Raw genomic sequence first — 13,009 nt, 5'->3', positions numbered from 1 at the left:
GTGAATGTGAGAGCTCATAGGCCTACTGCACTTTTGTATGTGTTCTTACTGGATTAAAACTGATGCCTGTTAGTGCGGATATAAATAGACTGTGTTGCCCTTTTTATGTTGGGCATTGGGGGGTCAGACCGGCCGACAGGCGGGGATGAAGGGGAAAGTCGCAACAAAGACGTCGCAAACTTCTTAACTTAAGAATTAATTTAATGTATATTTGTGTGGCGGTGGACTGGTGGAAATGCGCGCTGCGTGCGTCGCATTTGAACCAGTATGTTTATTTAGACTTCTGTAGGAGAGTCTGTGTTACCTTTTACAACTGAAAGTGATACAGGGAGAGCATTTAGTTTCAGGGAATGAGGATGTTTGTTGTTCCTGTTCCAGTGCATGAAATGTCTCTCATTTCAGAGTTGCTTCATGGAGAAGTTCACATGGGGGCAGTGGTGGAAAAAGTACTCAAATGTTTTACTTATGTAAAAGTATCAATAATGTAATGTAGAAGTACTCTGTGTTACAAGTAAAAGTCTGGAATTCAAAATTTACTTGAGTAAAAGTACAAACGTTTTGGAATCAAAATGTACTAAAGTACCAAAAGTAGAAAGTACTCATTATGCAGAATGTCCCATTTCACAAGTTTTCAAATATATGAAATGTCTAAAAAATCTTTTGAAAATAGCAGATCTACAAGCTCACAATGTGCCTTGTGAGCTTGTAGATCTGCCATAGACACACACACACACACACACACACACACACACACACACACACACACACACACACACACACACACACACACACACACACACACACACACACACACACACACACACACACACACACACAGTTACAAAATGAATAAATTCTGTATGGGACAAACAACAGACATCCTTTAATTAAATCTAATATGTGTACAAAATGAATGCAATGATTTAATGTTCCACTTTCATGTATTTTAAAGCTCAGCTGCTGTCAATACTAACTGGAGATAAGGTTGACTGGAAAAAAGTTAATAATTTATTATACATCCCAGATAAACATACATTTAAGAATGTGCTGATTTACCTGTGTTGTGTTTCACTGATTGATCTGCAATAAACCAGTGGTTCTCAACCTTTTCAGACCACGACCCCCCAAAATAATCTTATTTGAACTCGGGACCTCCCAAAATAATCATATTTGAACTCGGGACCCCCAAAATAATCATATTTGAACTGGGGACCCCCCAAAATAATCTTATTTGAACTCAGGACTCCCCAAAATAATCATATTTGAACTCAGGACCCCCCACCCTGAAAAAGACTTGGAATTGTAGGAGTTGAGGCGTTACATTTAGTTTGACTCAGTACATGCTCTAAAAGAGCTTGTAGATCGGCTATTTTAAAAAAATTTGCTCTTTCTTATATTAATTGACAATTTGGCCAATGTTTGCCCAGTTTTTAGTATAGTTTATTGATTACTTATGAAGCAGCAGCTATATACTGTTCATGATATGTGCAATAATCCAGACTGTCGTCTTTCTGGAAACAGATGATGTAACATCGTATCTTTAATCTGATTGGCTGATTATTCTAAACTACAGAACGAGTCCTCCTTCATTCTCTTTCAGACTCCAGAACTTCTCTTTCGGTAAGCATCTGTTTATTCTGATCTGTTTATTCTGATCTGTTTATTCTCATCTGTTTATTTTGATCTGTTTATTCTGATCTGTTTATTCTCATCTGTTTATTCTGATCTGTTTATTCTCATCTGTTTATTCTCATCTATTAAATTCAGGTCAGTTTTGATCACTGATGATGAAGATTACAGCCACCCTCCTCATCCTCTCCTCTGTACTTCATGTCAAAGCGATCCCAGAAAGTAAGTACATTATATTTATGTTATTATATTATATATACATTTACATATACTGTTATTATATAAAAACAAATATAACCGATACAAACAAATGACACACACACACACACACACACACACACACACACACACACACACACACACACACACACACACACACACACACACACACACACACACACACACACATACACACACACACACACACACACACACACACACACACACACACACACACACACACACACACACACACACACACACACACCTCTCACGTGACACTTTGATCACATGACCAGTGTGCTTTTAAAGACATTAGATGGTTTCAGCAATGAGATGTAATGAGGCTTGGATTGATGTTTAATGAACATGAACAGCATTTTACCAGTGACGCTGAACACACACACACACACACTCACACACACACACACACACACACACACACACACACACGCACACACACACACACACACACACACACATACACACACACCTCTGAAGTAACACTTTGATCACATGACATGACGGTATCATCAGTGAGATGTAATGAGGCTTGGATCAGAGGAGCGTCTGTGAGTTCAGTTTACAGGTTCAGGTTCCCGGCTCTTCCTGGCTTCATAATTAAAGTGTCCTTGAGCAAGGCACTGAACCACGTCATTCCAAAACCTCTTGTGCTATAACCACGCCCTCTTCTGTGATGAAGGCGGAGCTACCTCTCAGCATCACATTCAACACATTCTAATACAGACTGAAACCAGGGTTGATTTAGTCGACTAAAACTATGACGAGAAATGTTGGTCGACCTTTTTTCACTGACGAAATCTAAATAAAAACTAAATAACAACTAAGCTGTGATGAAAACTAAGACTCAATATATTGACAATTTCATCAACAAATAAAAACTAGACTAAATTGTTAGTGAGTGACTAGTGGAGAAGAGATCCAGTAGAACTAAAAGACAAGTCATTTTATGTTTGGTTGCGGGTGTTGTGTGCTCTGAAAATAGCTGATCTACAAGCTGATCTACGTCTACAAGCTCACAACGTGTCCCAGCGCGACGCGTTGTGAGCTTGTAGATCGCCTTGTAGTATTTGATATTTTCAGCATGCAACCAAGTGTAAAATCAGCCATTACGACGCCATCAAGGCACCGCCAAAATACGTTTTAGTCGACTAAATCAACTGTACATTTAGTCGACTAAAACTAGACAAAAACTAAAACATTTCAGATGACTAAAATATGACTCAAACTAAATATAATTTTATTCAAAAGACTATGACTAAAACTAAATGTAAATCAACACATCCTGAAACCTCATTACAGCACCTGGTCTGGTGGCGTGCCTCACTAATCATTAGACTGACAACCCTAACCTCCTGGTATCGTTTCCCGCTGCCGACACTCTTTTTACAACCACTATTTGTTTTGATGATTAACTCATTGACTGCCAGAGTTAAAACATCGTCTATAGCTGACCTACCGACTGACCGACTTTTTTTATTATCAGAATAAAAGACACAGTTAAAAAACTCAGCTATAATTATCTGACCTCTGACCTCTCCCAGTGCTTCATTTCAGTCTTATGGCCCTCAGGATGAAGGAGTTCTAGAATCTATCTGTGTTAAACTGATATAAACCTATCAGTGAATGTATCTATTAAACTGATATAAACCTATCACTGAATGTATCTATTAAACTGATATAAACCTATCACTGAATGTATCTATTAAACTGATAGAAACCTATCAGTGAATGTATCTATTAAACTGATAGAAACCTATCAGTGAATGTACCTTCATTCTCTTTCAGACTCCAGAACTTCTCTTTCAGTAAACTGTTTATTCTCATCTGTTTATTCTCATCTATTAAATTCAGTTCAGTTTTGATCAGTGATGATGAAGATTACAGCCACCCTCCTCATCCTCTCCTCTGTACTTCATGTCAAAGCGATCCCAGGAAGTAAGTACATTATATTTATGTTATTATATAATATATACATTTATATCTAATATTATTATATAAAAACAAATATGAACAATGCACAATACAAACAAATGACACACACACACACACACACACACACACACACACACACACACACACACACACACACACACACACACACACACACACACACACACACACACACACACACACACACACACACACACCCACACAAACACACATCTCATGAGACACTTTGATCACATGACCACTGTGTTTATATAAAAACAAATATGAACAATGCACAATACAAACAAATGACACACACACACACACACACACACACACATGCACACGCGCACGCGCACACGCACACGCGCACACACACACACACACACACACACACACACACACACACACACACACACACACACACACACACACACACACACACCCCCTCTGAAGTAACACTTTGATCACATGACATGATGGTATCATCAGTGAGATGTAATGAGGCTTGGATCAGAGGAGCGTCTGTGAGTTCAGTTTACAGGTTCAGGTTCCCGGCTCTTCCTGGCTTCATAATTAAAGTGTCCTTGAGCAAGACACTGAACCACGTCATTCCAAAACCTCTTGTGCTATACACGAATCCACGGAGCGCTGCCCTGCGCGCAGCCATTGCTGCGGTGTCAACGCTCCGCGGACGCGACACCGCAGCAATGGCCACCTACAGGCAGCGCGTCTGTGGATTCGTCTATAGGTGGCGGGCAAAAGGCGTGGCCAAGCTTAGGTTGAAGTAGTTCCGGTGGCCATATTAGGTGGGCTCCATAACAACAGCTCGTATCAACAACATTGACAGTTACCCACGAGTCACGACGTGTCCTGAACTACAGCGAATTTATTGGTAAAGGACAGAAGATGGACCGGGCAATGAGTGACAGAGAGATACCATACAGAGAGAAGCTGAAAGCAGACGCAAAGGCACGCTACCTGGAAAAAAGTCATTACATCTGTGCCCTAGACCAGATGTAATGACAGTGCCCAGTCAGTCACAATCATTCATTTTACCTGAAAAGAACAACGTTTTGTTGCTTAGTTGTGTAACCGAAATAAAATAGTCATCTTGAGTACTGATTATGTATATATATATATATTTATAATATTATTATAGTGAAGTATTATTATTAATTTTATATTGTTCATTGATCATTGAGAAAGTGCACAACGGACCTGTTGCGATCAGTGTTGCCATATTTTGCGAGAGAAATAAGCAACTAGGTCTATGAAAACAAGCCCAAAATAAGTGGCTTAGTGACATCGGCTACTTGAAAATAGCCGATCTACAAGCTCACGTGAGCTTGTACATAGGCTATTAAAAAAAACTCTTGCAATAAAATAAAGAATATTTGGAATATTTTTTTAAACATTCTAACAACACAAATGCTCCCTGGCACAAAACATTTTCATGAAAAGATTTGAGAACCACTGGTTTAATTTTTTTTTTTTTTTTTAAAGCCTAAATAAGCAAGTACCTAAATAAGCCTAAATAAGCAAGTACACTTTATAAATAAGCCACACAAAACTACAAATTTTACAAGCAACTTTACAGAAAAAGAAGCCCAAAGTCGCTTATAATAAGCCGACATGGCAACGCTGATGCTCGCCTCGCCCTCGCCTCCAACAGATGTTTATATTTTTGATTGTGTGCTGTCATGCTCGTTTGAGCTTATATGTGTTTGGGAATGTTGTTGAAGGTTATGTTATTTCGTCAGCTGACACCCAAGCCATACTACATTTATTTGATATCTCTGACGTCTGAACACATGCTGACAGACAGACAAGCGTCCCTGGCTGTTTCCTCAGCCACCGTGACTGTGAGCCACCCACGTTAGACAACGTTTCTCAGACTGGACACATAGAGAAACACAATGTAGCTGTTAGCTCAATCTCATTGTATTTAAGATACCCAAGCCAAGCCATACGACGTTTCTTTGATATCTCCGACATCTGATCTCCAAAGCTTTTCTTCCAGGTTGGAAATGTGTGCAATTTAACTTTTTTAATTTAACGTCTGAAACCTTGGCATTGCATCCGATAATGCAGCACTGTCGTACCATTGCTAAATTAGAGCAACAGACAGGTTAGAGATAGATATGAATGTACACCGTCTACTTGCTGGACAACAAACACAGGACTACAGACTACACTACACTACTCTACACTTGTGGCAGCTGTCAATCTACTCACTCAAGATGGCGGCGAAAGTGGGCTGATTTAACGGTGTCTCGACCCTGTGACGTCGCTATGCCCGGCCCCTATAACCACGCCCACTTCTGTGATGAAGGCGGAGCTGCCTCTCAGCATCACATTCAACACATTCTAATACAGACTGAAACCAGGGTTGATTTCCTCGACTAAAACTATGACGAAAAATGTTGGTCGACCTTTTTTCACTGACCAAAACTAAATAAAAACTAAATAAAAACTAAATAAAAACTAAATAAAAACTAAGCTGTGATGACTAAAACTAAGACTCAATATATTGACAATTTCATCAACAAATAAAAACTAGAAATGTTAGTGAGTGACTAGTGGAGAAGAGATCCAGTAGAACTAAAAGACAAGTCATTTTATGTTTGGTTGCGCTCGGGTGTTGTGCTCTGAAAATAGCAGATCTACAAGCTCACAACGCGTCGCACTGCGTCAGCACACAACCAAGTGTAAAATCAACCATTACGACGCCATCAAGGCACCGCCAAAACACATTTTAGTCGACTAAATAAACTATAGATTTAGTCGACTATAAACTAGACTAAAACTAAAACATTTCAGATGACTAAAATATGACTCAAACTAAATGTAATTTTATTCAAAAGACTATGACTAAAACTAAATGTAAATCAACACATCCTGAAACCTCATTACAGCACCTGGTCTGGTGGCGTGCCTCACTAATCATTAGACTGACAACCCTAACCTCCTGGTATCGTTTCCCGCTGCAGACACTCTTTTTACAACCACTATTTGTTTTGATGATTAACTCATTGACTGCCAGAGTTAAAACGTCGTCTATAGCTGACCTACCGACTGACCTTTTTTTATTATCAGAATATCAGAAAAAGACACTCTCTCACACACACACACACACACACACACACACACACACACACACACACACACACACACACACACACACACACACACACACACACACACACACACACACACACACACACACACACACACACACACACACACACACACACACACTCACTACCTGTATATTCAGTATAGAATGTTGAATGTTGGTCCAAATACATGAACATTAAAACAGATGTTAGAAACTGTTGTTGTGACATCATGAAATAAATCATTCTGTATGAATTACTTTCATAATACAACAAAACCAAAAAAAAAATGTTTTGAATCTGTTCCAGAGTGAATAAAACATTTGACAGGAAGCTACTTTTAATATCCAACCTTTCACTTCATATAAGAACCAAACATGATTGTTTAACATGATGATTATGTGTTATTGTCACTGTTAAGAAGTTTGTTGTTGAATTTAATGTCATCTTTGTTTTTTTTTTCAGTGTTCCATGAGGAGATTCTAGTCCTTGGCTGTTCAGACACAGTTAAAGACTCATATAAAGAGTTCATGTATGCACTGGATGGTGAAGTGTTGATGTACGCAGACTACAACAAAGGGAAGGTGGTGTACCCTCAGCCTCCGTTTGTAGATCCAATCACCGTGACAGCAGCTTATGAATATGCTTTGAATGATCATCACTACTGCAAAGCCCAGCTGGACACCATTCGCACTGCCTTGAAGAAACCACCAGTGAAAGGTACATGAATACTATGAACACAATAGTTATTAACTAAAACGGTTGAATGTATTTAACATGAATGAAAATGTTTAAACATGTATATTAAGCATTTATGGTTTTTATGGTGAAATATTTTCTATATAATATTTATTTTTAGTAAACATGAATATGTGCTCGAGGTGTAGATAATATGATTATACAACAGTTACCATCAAAATAAAACATATCAAAATGTATTCATATTGTGATGCATTTCTCTCTCATAAATAACAACCTTTCTGTGAGAGTTATCTCTGTTATCCTGTAAATACATGATGGGGTCTGACAGACAGACAGACAGACAGACAGACAGACAGACAGACAGACAGACAGACAGACAGACAGACAGACAGACAGACAGACAGACAGACAGAGTTTACGCCACATGGCCGGATTAACCCGGTGCTACGACCCGTTTCGGTGGCGGGGGGGGGGGGGGCACGTTTCACCGTCTTATAGCTCCTCCAGCGCTACATTTAGGTGCTTTTCGGTATCAATACTGCATCTAGAAGTACTCTGTTACAAGTCAAAGTCCGGAATTCAAAATTGACTTGAGTAAAAGTACAAAAGTATTGGCATCAAAATTGACTTAAAGTACCAAAAGTTAAAGTAGTAAAATGTTTGAAAATAGCAGATCCACAAGCTCATAGCGCGGCACTCGGTGCCGCGCTATGAGCTTATAGATTTGCTATTTTCAAATAGCCCAGGTATAAAAAAGGGGTTATCCTGGAAATACATGATGGGGTCTGACAGACAGACAGACAGACAGACAGACAGACAGACAGACAGACAGACAGACAGACAGACAGACAGAGTCCTTGTTTACTCAGCCACTCTAGTACTTGACAATTCAAACACACACAGTGATGATATTTTATACACATTATAATAAAACTGAACATTAATGACATTTTTCATTGTCTATTTCCAGATGGATATGTGTTCTATGTGGCTCGCCGCTGTTTGTTTAACTCCAGTGAGCTGAAGGACATACAGTACATACAGTCAGATAATTTCGATGGTGATGAGATCACCAGGTGGGACAGTAGAGTAGATCAGTATGTTGGATACACTGAGTTTGGTGTGAAGAACGCAGAGCGCTGGAATAAAGATCCTACACTACTGGCTGTGATGAGAGCAAACCGAGAGAGATTCTGCAAACACAACATTGAGAACGACTACCCCAATGCTCTGAACAAGAGAGGTGAGCTGATCTCAGAGCAGCACTCAACACTCATCACCTCATAAACTATAACATGACATCATAATAAATCATTCTATTCAGAGATGATTAATGGTGTTAATATTGATCTGATAATGACTATAAAACATCCCTTGGTCTGGGCCGTAGCGTGACGGTCCAGGCACCCCAGGCTGCAATGCCAGCCTGACAGCGTGTACGGGGTTCGACTCCCGATCCCGACGACCTTTGCTGTGTGTCACCCCCTCATCTCTCTCCCCATTTACCTGTCAGCCTACTATCACTATCCCTCTCTCTAGAAAATATAAAAAATAAACATTCAATCCGGGAACGCATCTCTGTCATTTTAGATCTTTTTTGGCTATTCAAAAATAGCAGATCTACAAGCTCATAGCGGAGTGCCGCGCTATTAGCTTTTTTTTAAACTATATTTTCAAATCAAATCTTTGCTTCTGGGGGGTCCCTGGAACAACATATTTGACAAATGTTCGCTTTAAAAATATATATATTTAAAGATTTGAACACATTTTCAAGATTTATCCAAAAAAATAGCAGATCTACAAGCTCATAGCTTGTCTACAGTATCTGCTATTTTTGATTAGCCAAAGAAATCTAAAATGACACAGATAAGTTCCCGGATTGAATGGGTTACTATTCTTAGAAACAGTCTAAAGTGGAGTCTGAAGAGGAGAGTCTTCAGACTATGGTGGAAGATTGGGAGTGAGTGAGTCTGCAGTTCTGACTGCAATGGGGAATTTGTTCCACAGTTTGGGAGCCAGAAGGGAGAAGAGTCTAGGACGTGTGGAGCGTGGTCCAGGGTGTTTTAGAGAAGGGAGAAGAGTCTGGGACGTGTGGAGCGTTGTCCAGGGTGTTTTAGAGAAGGGAGAAGAGTCTGGGACGTGTGGAGCGTGGTCCAGGGTGTTTTAGAGAAGAGAGAAGAGTCTGGGACGTGTGGAGCGTGGTCCAGGGTGTTTTAGAGAAGGGAGAAGAGTCTAGGACGTGTGGAGCGTTGTCCAGGGTGTTTTAGAGAAGGGAGAAGAGTCTAGGACGTGTGGAGTGTTGTCCAGGGTGTTTTAGAGAAGGGAGAAGAGTCTAGGACGTGTGGAGCGTTGTCCAGGGTGTTTTAGAGAAGATTCAGACAGCTCCCCTGTGTTAGCTGATATGAGTGAGCGGGAGGGGTTGTAGGGTTGGATCAGGCTTGAAGATATGGGGGTGTCATACATTTGGTTGCTTTGTAGGCCAACATCAGTGTTTTCTACTCTGTGAGGGCAGCAACTGGGAGCCTTGGATCTAATGTGGATAATATACAATTATTCATGATAATGACATGTTCCTATGACTGGTAATAATAATAATAATCTTCTTCATCCAGTGGAGCCCAAAGTGAGACTGAAGTCAGAGACTCCCCCTCGTCGTGGTGAACACACTCACATGCTGAGGTGCAGCAGCTACGACTTCTATCCTGAAGTGATCCTGGTGACCTGGTGGATAGGTCAAGAACCTTTGACCTCTGGTCTCTCCTATACCGATCTGTCTGATGGAGACTGGTACTACCAGTACCACTCCTACCTGGAGTACACACCCAGGTACACACCTAACAGACACCTATGGAAATACACACCTAATAGACACCTATACATATATTCTTTAAAAATAAAACAAGTGTTAATCACTTGCTGAAAATGGCCCATTAAATGGTAGGCTTATATTAAGTCTCTCACACACACACACACACACACACACACACACACACACACACACACACACACACACACACACACACACACACACACAGGAATACGCTATAACGTGCGTATCTCGTTACTAAGTTTCTTCTGCCTCTTACCTTCCTATTTTTTCTGCAATGGGGAGGGAATAGTGGAATACACAATAAACACTAGAGCGGAGGAGAGCCCAGCGGGGCATTCACACTCCTACACAATAATAGTCAAAACAAATATTAACAAAGATCAGATGTAGATCAGCTACTACTATTGTGTGTTTGTGTGTGTGTGTGTGTGTGTGTGTGTGTGTGTGTGTGTGTGTGTGTGTGTGTGTGTGTGTGTTTGTGTTTGTGTGTGTGTGTGTGTGTGTGTGTGTGCGCGCGCGCGTGTGCATTACAGATCAGGAGAGAAGATCACATGCATGGTGGAACATCCCAGCCTGACCGCGCCTATCAAGATGGACTGGGGTCAGTTATTGTAATCTACTGTAATCTACTGTCTAAATAGCAGATATACAAGCTCATAGTGCGGCACCGAGTGCCGCACTATGAGCTTGTAGATCTGCTATTTTTGAAAAATCGTGAACATTTGTGCAAATCTTTGAATATATATTTTTTTAAGCGAACATTTGTAACTGTCAAATGTCTGTCAACATACTGTATGTCTTAAGTTTTTCTGAAATATATCAGTGGTGCTCAAACCTTTTCTTGTCAAGGACCCCCCAAATGTTTTTGGCCGCTGATCCCCATCAAAATATGTTGTTCCAGGGACCCCCCAGAAGCAAATATTTGAGTTAAAAATGTTGTTTAAAAATATATATAAATTATATTCAAATATTTGCAATGTTCAGATTTTTCAAAAATAGCAGATCTACAAGCTCATAACTTGGTGCCACGCTATGAGCTTATTGATTTGATAAAAACAGATACAAGACCAGATTGATTTGATAAAAACAGATCAAAGACCAGATTGATTTGATAAAAACAGATCAAAGACCAGACTGATTTGATAAAAACAGATCAAAGACCAGATTGATTTGATAAAAACAGATCAAAGAGTCATCATGGTTTTATCAATGTGAAAACAAGACAGTTTTCTAAGACAGAACAGGCGCTGATATTCTTTTTTACAAACTGCCTCACAGTTCTGAGTCTAAGACTCTGTCCTAAGATACTTTCTGCACATGATTCCACAGCCTGCTTTATAATCATCATAGTAAAAGGTTGATTCATGTTTTCTAAAATCTATCATCATATCCTTTGTTTTGGATGTATTTAGCTCTAAGAAGGACATGTCACATCAGGTGACAAACTCCTCAAGGACTGGACCAATAGGGTTGGACTCATTATTATACCGAACAGACTCACAATGACTGTGTCGTCTGTTTATTAGGGTTAGGGTTAACCCATAATATGATATGATATGATATGATATGATATGATATTTGTATTATCAGATGACTCCATGCCAGAGTCAGTGAAGAACAAGGTGGCCATGGGAGCATCAGGTCTGGTTCTGGGTCTGGTCTTGTTCCTGTCTGGATTCATCTACCTCCAGTGGAAGAAACGAGGTGATTAGTTTACATGTTTAATGTTTAATTAACATGTTTCATTAATTATTATACTACCAGTGGAAAAAATGAGGTCAGATCAACAGAGGATCACATGACATGTGGAGCCCTCACAGAAATGCAAACAAACAAACAAACAAACATGTAAAACCACAACCTAAACAGGTTTATATTGGTTTAGAACCATAACCGGTTTAGACCAGTTTAGACGACCTAGTTAGAGGTCAAAGTGTGTTCTATGTAGTCACATTTAACTTTAATACATCAGTGTTACATTTAGTCTTAAATAAGAGTCAAATGTTCACATTAGTTCTGATGACTGAACCGTAATGTTTTTGTGTTGTTGTTGTATTATTGTGTTATTGTGTGTACAATGTAGAAATACACAAACAATGCAACATAGGATTTATTTGTGTCTGTTTTTTGTCTCTCTTCTTCTTCTATCAGGTCGTATTCTGGTGCCGACAACCAATGACGATCTTTAGACTCCTCCCACACACCCAGGTTCACTTCCTCTTTCTTTCTACTAAACCTTTTTTTTGGTAATGTATAAAAGTGTATAAAACTATAAAACATACACAAAACAACATGCTTGTGTAAGAAGTGCAACAACTAGCCTGGTAAACCATCCCGGTCGCGTGAATTCACATTATCATGTGTCTTCTGCTTAATTTCTTATAATAATGAATCTAATAATCAAATGTAATAATCAAATGATTTGTTGTATCAGACAACATCTGATGACAATGTGGTCAGATGGGGGGGGGGGTCCTCTTGGTAAACTAACAACTTGCTCATGTTCTATTAACCATGTATAGCATAGTTTTAAATCATTAAACCATTAACAAACATT

General features: G+C 39.5%; 1 protein-coding gene across 1 annotated transcript; it reads left to right on the top strand.

Annotated features, from left to right (window-relative positions):
* Positions 1 to 1,693: 1,693 nt before the first annotated feature.
* LOC308089149 (HLA class II histocompatibility antigen, DP beta 1 chain-like) lies at positions 1,694 to 11,755 on the top strand (the record flags this gene model as incomplete). The annotated part of the gene is made up of 6 exons (XM_080433716.1): positions 1,694 to 1,851; positions 3,724 to 3,807; positions 7,386 to 7,640; positions 8,593 to 8,865; positions 10,235 to 10,448; positions 11,731 to 11,755. The coding sequence occupies exons 2-6, from the start codon at positions 3,741 to 3,743 to the stop codon at positions 11,753 to 11,755; spliced, it is 834 nt and encodes a 277-aa protein (XP_080289842.1). The 5' UTR covers positions 1,694 to 1,851; positions 3,724 to 3,740.
* Between the last annotated feature and the right edge of the window lie 1,254 nt (positions 11,756 to 13,009).

This window comes from Gymnoscopelus braueri (assembly GCF_963280865.1).
Source record: "Gymnoscopelus braueri genome assembly, chromosome: 7".
Classification (NCBI taxonomy): domain Eukaryota; kingdom Metazoa; phylum Chordata; class Actinopteri; order Myctophiformes; family Myctophidae; genus Gymnoscopelus; species Gymnoscopelus braueri.
Note: the sequence above shows the minus strand (reverse complement) of the source record. Positions and strands in the feature narration are given on the sequence as shown.